At 43.2% G+C, this 16,636-nt stretch overlaps 1 protein-coding gene across 2 annotated transcripts in view; it reads left to right on the top strand.

Moving 5' to 3' along the window:
- The first annotated feature begins 718 nt into the window (after positions 1-718).
- Nt5e (5'-nucleotidase ecto) overlaps positions 719-16,636 on the top strand; it is a 66,164-nt gene continuing 50,246 nt past the window's right edge. Inside the window, exon 1 of one of the 2 annotated variants that reach the window (XM_074078603.1) lies at positions 719-1,152. In XM_074078603.1, the coding sequence (XP_073934704.1) occupies positions 814-1,152 (339 nt within the window). In that variant the 5' untranslated portion in view covers positions 719-813. The remainder of the gene's footprint in view (positions 1,153-16,636) is intronic. The other variant, XM_020184824.2, reaches the window with a different exon arrangement.

The raw sequence follows: 16,636 nt of genomic DNA, 5'->3' as shown, positions 1-16,636 counted from the left end.
TAAACAGAGGGAAATTCTGCAGCAATTTTAATTGGATGATATTGATGTCTGTTTATTGTATGGACTCCTATTCTTTCCTTTCTACACACACACACACACACACACACACACACACACACACACCATCCTCAAAATCTCAAAAATAAGTCAGAAAGAAAAGATGGTTAGAAACCCTAGGAAAGGCAATAGCAAGCCCACACAGCCACAGAGCTGTCGGGATTTTTTTTTCGTCCTAACGATCGTTTTTGCTTCCGGGGACTGTCCACTCAAGGCCGCCGTCTCACCACTAAGGTTTTAATTATAAAAAAACATTGCATCCCAATGTTTTCTTCGCGTCTGGGATTCCAAATCTACGCAACGTAGGCTTCGGGCGCTCCCAAACTTCAGCGAGGCTGGCATCTCACCATGCGTTTTGGTGAGTACCCCGGGTAAGCATCCGCGAGGATGCTACCGCAAGGCGCACCCCCCAGCTTGATCGGCGCACCGCAATGGGACCGCGTGCGCCCATACTTCGCGCAGGACTCCGAACCGCGGCCGGTGCCTCTCCCTGCCCTGAACAACCTCCCCGCTCGGAACAACCTCCTCGCTGTTCCGACGGGCAGTGGGTGGGTGCAGCCTCCCGCCCCGGGAGCCCGGTGCCAAGGTCGGATCGGGTGACCACTGCAGGCGCACTGAGCTGTTGGGCCAGCCAGCGGGCTGAAGGGGGCCCCGCCCCCGGCCCCGCCCTTCCAGCCCGGGCGCCTAGCCCGGCGCTGCACTAGCCTGCGCTCTGCCAGCTCACGGGCATTAGCGCCCGTTCCACGCGCCGCTGCCATGTGTGCCCCAGCCGCGCCAGCGCCACAGTTGCTGCTCCTAGCGTTGAACGCGCTGCTGTGGCCCGCAGCTGGCGCCTGGGAGCTCACGATCCTGCACACCAACGATATGCACAGCCGGCTGGAGCAGACCAGCGAGGACTCCACCAAATGCAACAACGCCAGCCTCTGCGTAGGCGGCGTGGCGCGGCTCTTTACCAAGGTAGAGCAGATCCGCCGAGCGGAATCCAACGTTCTGCTGTTGGACGCTGGCGACCAATACCAGGGCACCATCTGGTTCACCGTGTACAAAGGCACCGAGGTGGCGCACTTCATGAACGCCCTGCGCTACGATGCCATGGTAAGGCGAGAGAACTCGGGGTGGGAATCCCACACTGAGAGAGAGACCGGCTGGAGAAGCAGCTGGTGGCACGGTGTGGCAAGCCTAAGACCAGGACTCAGAGAGATGCGGAAATAAAACTAGATTCTGGCCAGTGTGCTGGTTGGATGCAGGCAGAAGTCCCTTGGATGTTTGTCTTAAACTAATGTTATTGGACTTCACAAAGTAGGATGAGAGTATTAAAGGAGTAGGACCCGCTCCGCCTACGAGGTGCTTCAGTTGGGGTGCATAGGGGCATTGACAGTTACCGAGTGCTAGGGACTGAACTAGATCTTCCACAGACTCTCATTTACCGCTGACTTTCAAAGAGCGCCTTATCTCGATTTTATTGAAAGGGAAACTGAGGATCAAAGAAGCTTGGTAAATTATGTGGATTGCCAGCCCCAAAAGAAGAAAACATAGTCAGGTGGCACCAGATCCGTTAACCTCGAAGTCTGAGTGTAATAAATGTACAGCTTGGGTAGAGTTCCGGCTCAACTATTTTCTGTGTGACCTTGAGCAAGTTTTTTTTTTTTTCCTCTCTATGCATCAGTATCTTCTATAAACGGGAATAATTCTGTCTGAACATAATATGGTCTGTATAAATGTTAGTTGTTGTTACCAGACACAAAAAAAATAGGTTCAAAAGAAAAGAAGCTTCAGAGAGGACCAAAATGTAGAAACACTGGGAGTTAATAAAATCAATTTGGCAGCAAAGATTTAAGAACAGCCCAACCTAAGAGAGAAAATTTTGACAGCTTAGTCCAGTTTCCTGGATACTCTGTTAAAGGCGATGCCTTGTTTCTTGGTCTAAATTCTAGAGAAGGGGCAGAGAGGGAATACACAAAAATAAGTACCGCTGGACATTGGTGGCTCACGCCTACAATCATAACACAGGAGGCAGAGATCAGGAGGATCACAGTTGAAAGCCAGCTCAGGCAGATAGTTCGTGAGACCCTATTTCGAGAAACACACACACACACACACACACACACACACACACACACACACACACACACAATGGCTGGTGGAGTGGCTCAAGGTGTAGGCCCTGAGTTCAAACCCAAGTATCGCAAAAAAAAAAAAAGAAGAAAAGAAAGTATAACCGAGATGTATTTACACATCAAACCACCACCCAAGTTTAACCCTGTGTGAAAGAATAAATGGATTCAGTCAGATTGGGAACAAGAAAAATTAAGAGCTTTGAAAGAGAAAGAATAGAGCAAGGGTTTCTGGAATCTGTGAGGTCTGGGAGCAAGGAAGGGAAAGGAGGGTGTGGTCCAGGCTGGGGTGTAGAAGGCTGATGATGTACTTGCAAAAGAAGAGCTCAGAGGTCAAGAAAGCATAATACTGTACTTTTTCCTCTGGAAATGTGGAGAAGAGAAGATAGGAAAACAGTTTTGTTTTGTTTTTCTTTTTCCCCAACAAGAAAGCTTCTTTGAGAGAGATGAGAGAAACAGGAGAGAGCTCCCTGACTCTCCTGAATGTTGCTTTAGAGTTTCTCAAAGCAGCAACTATTTAAACATGTCCCAAGTTTATGGATGTGGGCAGCACAGCTGTACTCCTCAGAAGAAGGGTGGGTCTCAAGAGCTCTGTGGCCTCTTAGCCTGGCTCTTTCCACAGCTAGAACTGCCTGATGCAGGAATGACAATACAAATATTTATATAATTGAATTGTGACTAGTTTAGTCTTCACTTCCTCCCAGAAGGGTAAAATAAACCTTATTTGAGTTTGTTTTTATTTCAAGTGTAAACCACAGCTTTGTAACATTTTCTTTTTCTAACACCCTTTCCTCTACAGGTCTGTAAACTTCTTTTGTTTAAAAAAAATGGAGAATTCCTAGTTTTCCCAATAATAATATTTGTCTCTTTGAGTCAAATGGAGCTCACAGTATAAATCACAGTATCAAATGCTTATGAGGAGGCAGCTGGGTGAGGCTAGAACTATCTGTCAACAAGTTGTAGCCCATCTCCTTGAATGTTTAAGAGTACTTTTTTGTGGAATGGAATTACTTTCTTTCAAATTTTGCTCAAAGTAATTGGACTGGGGCCTGGGGAAAAACATAAGCTACTCATATAACTTTGGCAGGAGATGGAATGGCAAAGTTGACAGCCATGCTTTGATAGCACCAGAACCTACCCTGCACAGTTTGGGGGACAGGGAGAGGACTGACAAACATGATTTGACCTGCATAAAATCCTAGTTCTAAAGCATGTGACACAGTTCTGCAGTCTTCCTGTCTTACAGAGATTTTTCACTGTCATTTTGCTTATTTTATACTAAGCCTTGAGGAATTTATTGCTGTTCCATGATAAAGGTTCCCCCATCATAGCCACCTGCTACTTCTTGATCCTTGGATACTGGAGATTCAAATCAGAGTGGAAAACACTATGCTGGAGTATCTTCCCTGCAAATGGGACCTGATATAGAGGAACTCCAAGTAAGGACTTCAGGGTATGAGGATAAAGAGGAAGCCTCTAGAATCTAGCTTAGCACCACGAGTCCTGTAGAGCAGGGGCTTTCTAGGAAGTGTAGACTTTCTAGCCCTGGATGTCCCTAGAAGAGATGCTGGAGCCATTGTGAGGGCCCCTGGTCCCAGGTGCTAAGCAGAAGACTGTGGGGGGAGGATGGCAAAAGCAGCCAGTTCAGTTGGTGTAGCTGTCTTAGTGGAAGAATGGTGTCTTCTTAACTAAAAGGAAGAGAGTGAGGATGTGCCAGCCATGTGCCTTTAGTGTGAGTACTCTGAATCTCATGTCCCTTACTGTAAAGTAGGAGTTATAGCTCCCACCATGGAGGGCTTTTGTGATCAGTACATGACATAAAACATGAAAACCCCTAGTCTCCTGCCTGCTCATAGTAAGTGCTTATTCAAATTAGTTCCATATGCTTGCTGGGGAGAGAGCGGGGGACATTGTGAGGAAGGGGATGTTAAAGTTTGGCATCATCAGTTTGTGTGGTTCAGATAGCTTGGCACAAACTACCACCTGTGTCTTCTCTGCCATCTTTTCTAAATACCAATGTCTAAACTATTACTAATATTTACTCATTGGCAGACTTATGAAATCTTCCCAAAGCACAAAACCAAAGGGACTCCTTGACAGAGGGGAGAGTCTCACCTTTGAGATGGACTGTAAGGAGGACAGTTTTCCATGGGTCTCTGGGCCTCCCAGAAGTGTGGCCTCCTGTCTATCTGATCCCTGCCTCTGAGGCTCTGGCTGCTGAGCCCACTTTCTGTCCAAACTTCCCCCAAATCCCTCAGCCAGCAGCCAGGGTGGAGGCCCTAGCCTTTGCCTTTACTCATTCAGGAAATAGGTAGGCAGAACAGCCCTTTGGTTGTCATCCCCAACTTCCTGCATAGGCAGACACTCTAATGTGTCTGATGTACATGGTTTGTTTCCAACATTTAAATTGTTTGAGTAGCCCTTCTAGCTCATTCTGTCTCTTTTGTCCTAACCTTACTGTTTTTGTGATTTGCTCATGTTGCTCTGTATTTGCCTGCACCTATATATCATTGTGCATCCTGCCCTGTGGTGCTCTCCACTTCACCCATCCGATTCCTGATGGTTTTAGAGGTGGTCTGTAACTCCCCGCCTCACAAATTGTGCTGCACCATATGTCTTCCTGCAGGTCCCACTGTGAGGATTTCTTTGAGATCCATACCCAAGAGCAAAATTGCTGCCACAGAAAATGTGTACATAGTATTTACTTTAACTGAACCCTGCCAGATCATCTTCTTGAATGGCTGGCACCCCCTACTCTCCCTTTCGCCCCAACAGGATGTGTAGATCCCTACATCTTTACCTATTCTTCATAGCATTATCTAGCTTTCTAGGCAGTAAAGATGTCAAGTGACATCACATACTTTAATCTTGTGTTTTTCTCATAACTAGTGAGTTATGACACCTTTTAGTATGTCTGTTATTTGTGGGGCTTTCTCTTTCTCAGTTGCATGTTCACATCTTTTGCTTTCTAAAAAAAGTTGAATTTGCTTTACTTTTCTTTTACTATTTTTTTCTCATTTTATTAGGTATATTAATTGTACAAAGGCGTCTCACTGTGATATTTCTATCCATGCTTATAATGTACTTTGATCAAATTTGTTCATTCTGTTCTTTTTTTTTTTTTTGCTTCCCCCATCTGTTACTCTTTCTTATTCTCCTGCTTTGTTTTTCTTGATTTTTAGGAGTACTAGCTATTGATCTATCATCAATTTTAGACATTGTAAATATTATCTGATTGTGTTATGTCTGTCAAGTTTGTCCACGGCATCTCATTGAATAGAAATCCTTCATTTGGTGTAATTGAATTCATCTTTTTTTTCCTTTTGGTTTGTGTTTTTGAAAGCTCATGTACTAATTTGTTACTTTGAACCTCGTATCTCTAGCACTCCTCACTGGAAATTCACACATTGTTACTGCTCTCTCTCTCTCTCTTCTTTTTTAGAAATAAATCTACAATCCTTAGCTATGCTGTTCCTCTCTTGGGACCAGCAGCTCCTCATCTATATACTGCTTGGCTTGAACTAACTCATCTCTGAGACTCTGTATGTCTGTAATGACTGGAGTTTCAAGGAATTTTTTGATTCAATGACATGTACCACCATAACCAACTCAGTGAAATGTTTCTATTCAGTGACGGGCCAGGAAGGGGTGGGGGGCACAGGGTGGAGCAGAAGTCTGCAGGATGGAACAGCCTGGACCAGAATGAAGTAGCAGATATCAGGGGAGATGAGATTCTTTAAGTCTTATAAGGCCATCTGAAAAGTTTAGAGTCTGTCGTCATGGTGAAATGTGGGGTTTCTGAGCAGAGGGTAACTGTGGTATAATGAAAAATATTTGGTCTTTGTCCTCAGTTCCTGTCACAGAACTCCTGAAACCTAAGGAATTTCCTAAGTGGTAAAAGTGCTCATAAAGAGTCCCTTTGATAATATCTGAGTTTAAGCTAATGAAGTTACGTAGGATAGGGTCCCTAGATAGCATCAGAGTGGAGCCAGCTATCAGGAAGATCCAGTGATCAGAATAGGAAAGAGTCAGACCCACTGACTCTTCCAACCTGATCTACCCACTTCCAGGAAAGGAAGGTGGGCTGGAGATCAAGCTCTGTAATAACTCTTGAACAGCAAGCTGGATGAACTCTCAATTTGCTGAGCTCATAGAGGTTCCCCAAGGTGGCATTCCCAAAGAGGGAATGGAAGCTGTGTATACTCCATGCCTTGGCCTGGGCATCTCTTCTATTTGGCCATTCCTGAGTGTATCTTTTACAGTAAGCTAATAATAGCAAGTTTATAGTTCTGTGAATTGATCCAGTTAATTATCACGTATGAGGTTGGGGTCACTGGATCTTCTGACTTATAGCTAGTTGTTTAGAAGTACAGGTGATCCAGGCCTCTTATTTATTTATTTATTTATTTATTTAATTCATATGTGCATACAATGTTTGGGTCATTTCTCCCACCCCCCTCCCTCTCCCCCCCACCCCCTCGATGCCCAGAAGAAACTATTTTGCCCTTATCTCTAATTTTGTTGAAGAGAGAGTATAAGCAATAATAGGAAGGAACAAGGGTTTTTGCTAGTTGAGGTAAGAATAGCTATACAAGGAGTTGACTCGCATTGATTTCCTGTACATGTGTGTTACCTTCTAGGTTAATGCTTCTTGAACTAACCTTTTCTCTAGTTCCTGATCCCCTTTTCCTATTGGCTTCAGTTGCTTTTAAGGTATCTGCTTTAGTTTCTCTGCATTGAGAACAACAAATGTTACCTAGTTTTTTAGGTGTCTTACCTATCCTCATATCTCCCTTGTGTGCTCTCGCTTTTATCTTGTGATCAAAGTCCAATCCCATTGTTGTGTTTGCCCTTGATCTAATGTCCACAGATGGGGGAAAACATATGATTTTTGGTCTTTTGGGCCAGGCTAACCTCACTTAGAATGATGTTCTCCAATTCCATCCATCTACCAGCGAATGATAACATTTCGTTCTCCTTCATGGCTGCATAAAATTTCATTGTGTATAAGTAGGACTTCATAAAACTAAAAAGCTTCTGCTCAACAAAAGAAATGGTCTCTAAACTGAAGAGAACACCCACAAAGTGGGAGAAAATATTTGCCAGCTACACATCAGACAAAGGACTGATAACCAGAATATATAGGGAACTTAAAAAACTAAATTCTCCCAAAGTTAATGAACCAATAAAGAAATGGGCAAGTGAACTAAACAGAACTTTCTCAAGAAGAAATTCAAATGGCCAAAAAACACATGAAAAAATGCTCACCATCTCTAGCAATAAAGGAAATGCAAATTAAAACCACGCTAAGATTCCACCTCACCCCTGTTAGAATAGCCATCATCAGCAACACCACCAACAACAGGTGTTGGCGAGGATGCGGGGAAAAAGGAACCCTCTTACACTGTTGGTGGGAATGTAGACTAGTACAACCACTCTGGAAAAAAATTTGGAGGCTACTTAAAAAAGCTAGACATTGATCTACTATTTGATCCAGCAATACCACTCTTGGGGATATACCCAAAAGACTGTTACTCCAGAGGCACCTGCACATCCATGTTTATTGCGGCACTATTCACAATAGCCAAGTTATGGAAACAGCCAAGATGCCCCACCACCGACAAATGGATTAAGAAAATGTGGTCCAGGCCTCTTGACTGAGGTCTGAAGTATGAGCAGTCTTGTGTGACTGAGCCTCTAACTTATGGGATATGATACTAAGCCCAGGTATAGTGTGTCAGAATTGAAATGATAGACACAAATTGGTGTTTGCAGAGAACTGGAGAATTGGTTGGTGTAACAAAAAAAAAAACTCAGATTCTTAGAGTCAGTTTGGGAAGATGAGCAGAAATGGATGGGAAGGTATGGAAACAGGCTTGGCAGTCATCTAGGTGAGAGATAAGGAATGAAAAATGCTGGATCCACTGAGGACCAGTTTCAGTAGGCAGGTGGTATGGCATAAGACTAAGAGGGTGACCTTGAAAGTGAGACAGTCTGGATCAAGTCCCCTCCCTCCACATAGTATCAGGTTGTTTAATGTCGTGAAGCCCCCATTCCACATATGTGTAAGCCTCCCCCAGATTGCTGCAGGGTTTAGGGGAGAAGATGGTGTTTGCAAAGTGCGTAGCACAGTGCCAGCCTGTGGTGAGGGGTCATAGTGCTAGTTGTGTTCACCTGCTGTTGGCATGGGTGGCAGGAAAGGGTGTAATCTAAAAATGACTGAGAGGGCTCAAGCACGGGGAACTGGGAGTCAGCAGGCTTCAACACTGCTACACAGGGCGCAGATTTTTCTGCCTAAACTAACCCCTGTCTTAGTCTGTTTTCTGTTGCTGTAACAGAATGCCTGAGACTGGGTGATTTGTAAGTAAAAAGGTTTGTTTTGGCTTATGGTTCTGAGGGCTGGGTAAGAAGCTCAATATCAGGCAACCACATCTGGTGAGGTCCTTGTTACTGGTGGGGAATTCTCTGCAGAGTCCTGAGGTAGCACATTATGATATCACATAGAGAAAGGGACTCATACAAGAGACAAAGTTAAACTGGCTCTTCTAACAGACCCACTCTCAAGATTAACAACTGGATTAATCCATCCATGAAGGCACAGTCCTCACACCTAATCACCTCTTACTACCTCACAATGGAAACTATATTACAATGTGAGTTTTGATGAGGACATTCAAACCATAGCACTCCCTGACAGCCGAGACCTGCTATTTCAAACAGTAAAATGCGATCTGAAGGCTTTCGCCCAGGCTTACTGGATATGCCTGAACCCATGGAGCTATGGCAGACAGGAGCAATGGAAAGGGATTTGGACGGGGCATCAAGACACCAGGTTTTACATCTTGGCTCTTCTACTCATCAGCTAGTGAGTTTGGCAGTAGATTCCTTATCTACAAAATGAGAGGACGGTTTCTTCCATGCCACCTCAGCCCTGCCCAGCCATTTCTCTTGCTTGTAATCTGCCAACTCTCAGTTTTTTCTCTGCGCTTAATTTTAGACTCTGGTCTGCTTGCTTGGTGACTCTTGTTTCTCCCTCACAGTTACTTGAGGTGGATGGGGACAGCGGGAGTGAGGAAGCTGTTTCCTTGTGGAGAGTTAGCATGAGCCGTCTGTCTGCTACCTCCAGCTGGCCAGGTGAAGAGGTCCCCAGGATGCTCTGGAGAGTTACATTGTTAGTAACAGAAATGCTGGCTAAAGGAGTAGTAGCCCAGTTGAGCCTATAGTGTTTGAAGCTCATTTATTCATTCGGTCCACAGATCTTCATTCAGCACCACCATGGGCCAGACTTTATGCCAAGTGCTAAGGACAGTGACTAAGATCTGCTAGGCGAGGACAGTGACTAAGATCTGCTAGGGTGAAAACTTACAGTTCACATTATGGTAGCCCACTTGACCCTCCTTACCCACACAGAGAGACTGAGCGAGAGCTGCAAAGGAGAGAGGGAAAACAGAGCACAGCAGAAGAGCAAAATTCTAACACTTGTGCATGGAATTCTTCAACTAATCTGGCCTGTCGAAGATACCACATTTGGCCCTCCTGTTTATTACCTGCGTCCAAATCAACAGGACCAATGTCTCTTTCCCAAGTAACTAATTCCCAAGAAAAGCAAAGTAGGGTTGGGAATGTAGGTTCTTGGTAGAGTGCTTGCCTAGCATATGCAAAGCCCTGAGTTCGATTCCCAGTACAGAAGAAAGGAAGGAAGGGGAGAAGAGAATGTATAACCACATTCAAGTGGTTACAAAGTCTCTCATATTAAAGAACTCCCACCATAAAACAGAATAAAACAGAAAGGAAACTCCCAGAATTACTTTATCTTTAATAACAAAGCCTTGTGTGGGGGAAGAAGGGGATAACAAATTAGCAACATTAGTTTGGGAAGCTTGAGAGATCTTGATGACAATAATAGCCATCCCCATTAAGGTGAAGGAATACAATTGATGCTCTTCATATAATTATTTGAAATAAAACAATGAAACCTCTTGCAATTGCTTTATGTGGAGCCAGGGGAAAGGTGGTGGGGGTAATCTAACCAATGTACAATATAAACTTATTTGGATTCACACTGAATCCCCCTGTACAACAAATATCCTAATAAAAATAATAATAATATCCATCCCCATACCATCTTCCCTTGGGTAGGGGGTCAAACCCAGACAATGGTATTTTTAAAAAGACAAAAAAAAGGGCTGGTTATGGTGGCTCACAGCTTTAATCCCAGCTATTCCAGAGGCAGATATCAGTAGACTGGCAGTTAGAGGCTATCACCCCCCACAAAAAAATGAGGGAGACCCCATCTCAACAAACCAGATGTGGTGGTACACCCTCTGTAATCCCAAGTATAAGGTAGAGGATAGTGGTCCAGGCCACCCCAGGGCAAAAAGTGTGAGACCCTACCCGAAAAGTAACTAAAGCAAAAATGGCTTTTGGGCATGGCTAAAGTGATAGAGTGCCTGCCTGTCAGGTGCAAACCCTGAGTTCAAACCCTAGTACCATTCCCCCCAAAAAATTTATTGTTGCTAGATACTTCACAGTGCTGGGAGTCAGTGGTTCCCCAAGTCTCAGAGATGGGAAGAGTCTCTATCACCATGAGGAGCTGCTTCTGCAGCCTCTGCCTCCCTGGTATCAGTATGAGTTCCAGACAAGAGTGGGGCTTGATAAGCCTGGCTTAGGTTAAGTGGAGGGAGGAGGAAGCAAAGCCAGTGTCTTAGTTCATCTTGTTCCGTCCTAGCATCTGTATTTTATTAACTGAAGGAACCAAGCAAATCCCACAACCTTCTGGAAGCTTCACTCCAAGTACAGCTGAATGCCCTATAAATTCCTTCAGTGTCTATTTCCTTTAGCCCCATGACAAAAATTAAAAACTTCTCTTGATGCTTCTTTCCCTTCACTTGAATAATTGCTTCTATATGTACTCTAAACATTAAGTGGAGCCTCTGTCCCCCCAGAGATATAGTTGAACCTGCTTGGACCTCCATTAGTTGAGCAACCAATTCTAAATGTAACAGTGACATACATGTTTTACATGTTTGAATAGTGTACATATTTCCAACTAACACAGAAAGTGTGATATGCTATCTGTTCAGTACTTGTTCATTTGTTCATTCTTTCAACAAATGATGATATGAAGGTGAGCCTTGTTGAGCCCCAGGATCTTTCCTGCCAGTCGGTGAACTGGCACACTCACCTGCCTGCGCCAGCATGCCCTGCTCAAGGATGATGCCAGAAATGTCTCAACCAAACCAAATGTAACTTGTAATCCTTCCATTTTAAAGATTCTGTTCAGTGTCCTTGAGGGATTCCACCTGAGCTCCATCATGTGCTAGACCAGGATGTCTTCTTAAGTCTTAAATTATAGGGCTTTAATTGTAGGGTTTGCTGCAATCTCCAGTCCTTAGCAAGATGAACTGGTGTGTGACTATCTAAATAAATGTTCCTCAAATCTCTGACAAACATCTTTTTGATATTATTGCAATTGATTTCTATGGATTAAAAATAATTTTCTTCTGCACTATGCATACCCCACTGCTCTTGAATCAAATTTTCTTTGCTTGGTTTTCCTCTGACCTGTGAAAACCTCTTTTCTTTACCTCTTATCTTTATTGTTGATGCCTCACCCCTTCTCATTCTCATTCCCTCACTTATTTAAATCATTGGTGTTATTTGCTTGTGAGTTTTCCTGGAATGGCCACATTGGGTGAAGCTTGCCCTCTTGAGCTGGGCAAGCAACTGATAGTTGGGTTGATGGATGGGTAGGTAGATGGATGGGTACATGGATGGATGGATGGATGGATGAATATGTGGGTAGATGGATGGATGAATGAGCAAGTAGATGGATGGATGGGTGGATAGACGGATGGATGTGCTAAAGTTTTGCTTGCTTCCTGTCTGCCTTACCAGCTTTCTTAGGACAAGAACCGTCATGTTGTTACTTGGCACTCTAGAACCCTTGAGAAACTAGCAAGATGATGAGTGATACTGTCACTTCCAGACATATATATTAGGAACAGTGTAGCAGAGTAATAGCTGACTACTAAAGCCTCACACCTTTGTTCAGATCTCAGCTTTGCCACTTGATAGTTGTAGGAGCCCTGTGCTTCAGTTTCCTTGTCTATGAAAAGGGGATATAACAGCACCTGCCTCCAAGCACTATAACGATTAAGTGAGTTAATATGCAAACAGGCTTGGCCATGTAGCATAAAAGTCTGACCTATCATTATTTCTTTTTGTCATGCTTTTTGCCCTTAAATTTTTTTCTTGAAATTCCCTTCTGTTAAATTCTTTGTTATCTTTTAAAGTCCTCTGTGAACAAAACTGAACCTATGAAATTCAGATGTAGATATCCTTTGATAGACCAAATAGTTGATAATCTGAGCAGATTGATAACAAAGAGACTTTCATGAAATTCCATGTCCTCCCTACTTCAAAGTAAAATCTAAATAATGTTTGTATCCACGCAGGAGAAATACACACAGAACAATTCAACAAGGTGTTTTTGTTTTTGTTTTTGTTTTAGAACTAGGGTTTGAACTCAGAGGCCTGTGCTTGCTAGGCAGGCACTCTACCACTTGAGCCATACCCTCAGCCCTTTTTCTTTTGTTATCTTTAGAATAGGGTCTTACAGTTTTGTCTGGACCAGCCTAGACCACTGTCTCCTACTCACACTTTCTACAAAACTGGGATGACAGACACATAATGAGATGGGACTTGGAGAACTTTTTGCCCAGGCTGACCTTGAACTGTGATCCTCCTGATCTCTGCCTCCGTTAGGATTATAGGCCTGAGCCATTACACCCAATGTGTCACATTCACAAACAACTGAGTGCCAGTAAGATATTAGTAAACATATAAAGGTAACTTACAAATTAAAATGCAGGGAATGAAAACAAGAGTACCTGGGCGATTGTTCAGGGTAGGGTGTAGGGGGTCAGAGTGTGGAAGAGTCAGCTCAATTTTTCACCTATCTCCTAGCAGCTTGGTTTCTCTAATTGTACAAGTGAAAGAGCACTTAACTACTATTTACCAAGTTTGCTTGCTACCTTCTGTAAAGTTCTAATGGCTTGCACACCAAATCATAGAGTAAACTGGAGCCTATTTAAAAAAAGATGAAATGAGTAGTTTTGTTGCTTATTCAGTAAACATCTCCCGGACATTGGTGTCAGCCAATGTCCTGGTGTCACCAGCAGTACAGGGGCAGTCATTGTGTGAACTGACAGCCACAGTGAGGAGAAGTGCTGTGAGAGATGTGAGTGTGAGCTATGGGGACACACCAGAGAGTGATATCTGCCGTAAAGGCATCACAGAGGCATTTCAAGGAAGTCACATTGAACCGACTGTATTGTAAGCTGCTCAGTGCGTCTGGGGGATTTTGTGTTCCTGGAACTCAGGGCACCTGGACGCCTGACAGAAAAAAATGATGCAGCTAGGAACACCCCGGGGAGATCAGTGAGGGTCTGTATGGTGTCTGACTTTCATTTCTGTGGCAAGTGGAAAGCCTTTAAGAGGCTTAGCTTACGTCAGAGGTAGGCAGAGGGTGTTTTTGAGCATCCCTCTCTGGCAGGTTGCAGTGAATGAATGAAAAGTCTTCTAGCCAGAAGATTCTGGAACTCTCACATGAGGGGTGACCTAGCAGAGCTGGCAGTGGGAGTACTGTGGAGACCAAGACTGCATAGGTTTGGGGCAGGAGTGGAAGCAATGGAAAATTTCAGGCCTTGGGGCAGAAGAGAGAAGGATAGGGCTGATGATTCTTAGTGTTTCCAACTTCTGGGGCCACATGTGTCCTCCTGACTGTGCCATTCATGGGATCACTGGTGGGAAGTGTCCCCTGGCAGGGGACTGTCTGGCTGTGGGATAGTGGGGAGGTATGGGGAGGTGAAGGGAGAAGGAGCAGTGATCAGTAAACTCCATAAAGTGTGTCCTGAAGTAAGAAAAGAGCAGAGGCACCACCCTTGCCTCCCAGGTGGGCACATTTTCAAAATGTCTGTACTCCACTTTGCTTGTTTCAAACTTTTCTCATAACACTGGAAGGAAAATTCTGCTTCATGTTAAAGCAAACTAACCAACAGTGCTGCCTCAAGAGCTTGTGAGAGCTGGCCCACTGTGACCTTACAGTGTTGGTTATTTGGGGACATGCATACTCTAGTTGAGGAAGTGGACAGCCTCACTTCTTCCTTGGCTGTGAGGTTCTTTCAGTTTTCAAGGCTTGGTGGTTTGCTCACCTTTTGTGATTTGATGGTTTGCTAAAATTATGACTAGGTAGTCCTGGTGCTCATTCACTAAAGGCTTTCAAAGCAGAACTCTTACCAATTTGGTGACTGTAGCCAAAAAGGCTGTGTTTTGTAACTCCCTCCAACCCATTACAGTACACAAAGAAAATAGTACTTGTACTGAAGGATAAGGGCCACCTGAGGCAACTGGACCAGGGTCTTAAGACCCAATAACTCCAGACTTCAGAATTTGTTTTCTTTTCTCTCCCTAACAGATTTTTATTTTTTCTTCATTCATCTAGTAAATGATCACTGAGTATTTTGTGTTAGATACATTTTAGTGGATTATGGGAGTGAATCAATGCACATTGTTTAATTTTTTAGTAACAAGGGAAGACATTGCTTTGATTAATTTAACTGGATAATCAGAAGATGGAAGATTTCACGAAAATATTCCAGAATAATGAGTGGCTTTTATGATGGCCACAGACCTCTGTATCCCCTTCTCCAGACCATGAAGAGTAGCCTTGGTCATTGTCCCACGTTAGCCACCCATTCTGACCTGTTGTCATACCAAGTGTGTTCATTTCTCTTATTGGTATTGACCCTAGGAAGGTCAATACCAATGGCTGCATTTGTTTATAGGTGAAAAGAACAAATGCATAAATGGCAGTCCTCTTAGGCAGAACTGTAGGAAACAGAGACGTCAGTCACATTGACTCAGAGGACAGTGTGGTCCGGCAATAGAGTTTCAGCATGAGTGCTGAATTAAGTTGCAGGTTGCATTCACCTATTTATTGATCAAATGTGGTACACACAGAAAAGTCAAGATTCTTTCCTCCTTATTTAAAGTTGTTCCCTCTAGCATTTGTTACTTGCTAAAGATGCTTTTACTGTTGTTAAAAGTGGATAGATTCCATGCTCATAATTAATATCTTAGTGAAAGGATGGAAAATAATTTCATCTTAAGTACCATCTGTGGTTGATTTTTCATACCCTGCAGTGCCATGATAAAAAGGATTCCAAGGCTCACTCTAAACTCCGTTGAAAAAACTGACTCAGTGAATTAATTGGCATCTGCCATGGACAGGGTGAGGGCTGCAGGGAGTGGTATTATCAAATCATGCATTTCTTTTCACTTTACCTTGAATGGGTATCAGGTACCTCCCATTTAATTTGGTATTCAAAAGAGGATTGAATACCATTTTGGATTCTTTTTGGCATCTAGTGCATTGGAAATAAACAAATAAAGATATGATTACCTCAAAATCATCTGAAATTTCTTCCAAGTAAGAACATTGCTTATCCCAAAAGGAAAATGGACTTTGGCCTATAACAGAATTCATGTCAATTACAAACCAAACTTTAGACACAAGTTTTCCATCACTCCTAATTGCAGGGTAGAAAGTTGGAATCAGGAACCTTAAAATACCCTTATTCCTTCATTACTGACTCATAGAACTTTCTGGGACTTATACTTGGTCAACAGATTTCTTCAAAGCAAAGGGCTTTCATAAACTATTCACAACCAGTGTAAATATTAAATACTTGCAGAAGGTATTAGAAACATCAGATTGTATTCCTCAGAGTTCATTAACAATAGGATTCTGAGTCACAGAAGAATCAAATTCCCTTTGTCCTTACATTTTCACTTATGACTTTAAATGGCAGGCAGTGTTTCAGGTATTTTGTCCTCAAACATCCTGAGCTAAGGTAGGTGGAGAGTTAGAAAGTTTCTTTCATGCAAGATGATCAGTTCTTTTTCTGTTTTCTTTTAAAACAACAACATAGTCTTTTAGGCTTTTTCCTACAAAAGAAAATGGGGGGCGGTGTGGGAAGTGCAGGGATCTGGACAGATGCTTACATTGTATCTCCTTGATTCTGTTGTTGGAGATCTTGAAGGTCATTTTACTAGGCTTAACTCTCTTAAATTACAAGAACTGACATTTGATGAAAGTTAGTGTTGGTAGTAAAAACATTCCAGCTAGGATTATTGAGTGAATGAGCTCAGTATCAGAAATGAAATGTTTGAAAAGCAAAACATGAGTGAAAAAGAATGTGATTTAGGACCATAGAAATTACTTGCCTAAGATGATGGTCAAACAGTAAGTGGCAGTAACAGTTTAGCTATGTTAATGTAAACTGCCAACTCTGCTTTAAAGGAAATAAGAAAAGTTTATTCTGAGGTGAATGTGAGTGACCATGGTCCTGGAACAGAAATTCGTTACCCTGAATGACATGTTTTACTGTGGAAGAGGTTAC

Source organism: Castor canadensis, chromosome 1 (assembly GCF_047511655.1).
Source record: "Castor canadensis chromosome 1, mCasCan1.hap1v2, whole genome shotgun sequence".
NCBI lineage: Eukaryota > Metazoa > Chordata > Mammalia > Rodentia > Castoridae > Castor > Castor canadensis.
Note: the sequence above shows the minus strand (reverse complement) of the source record. Positions and strands in the feature narration are given on the sequence as shown.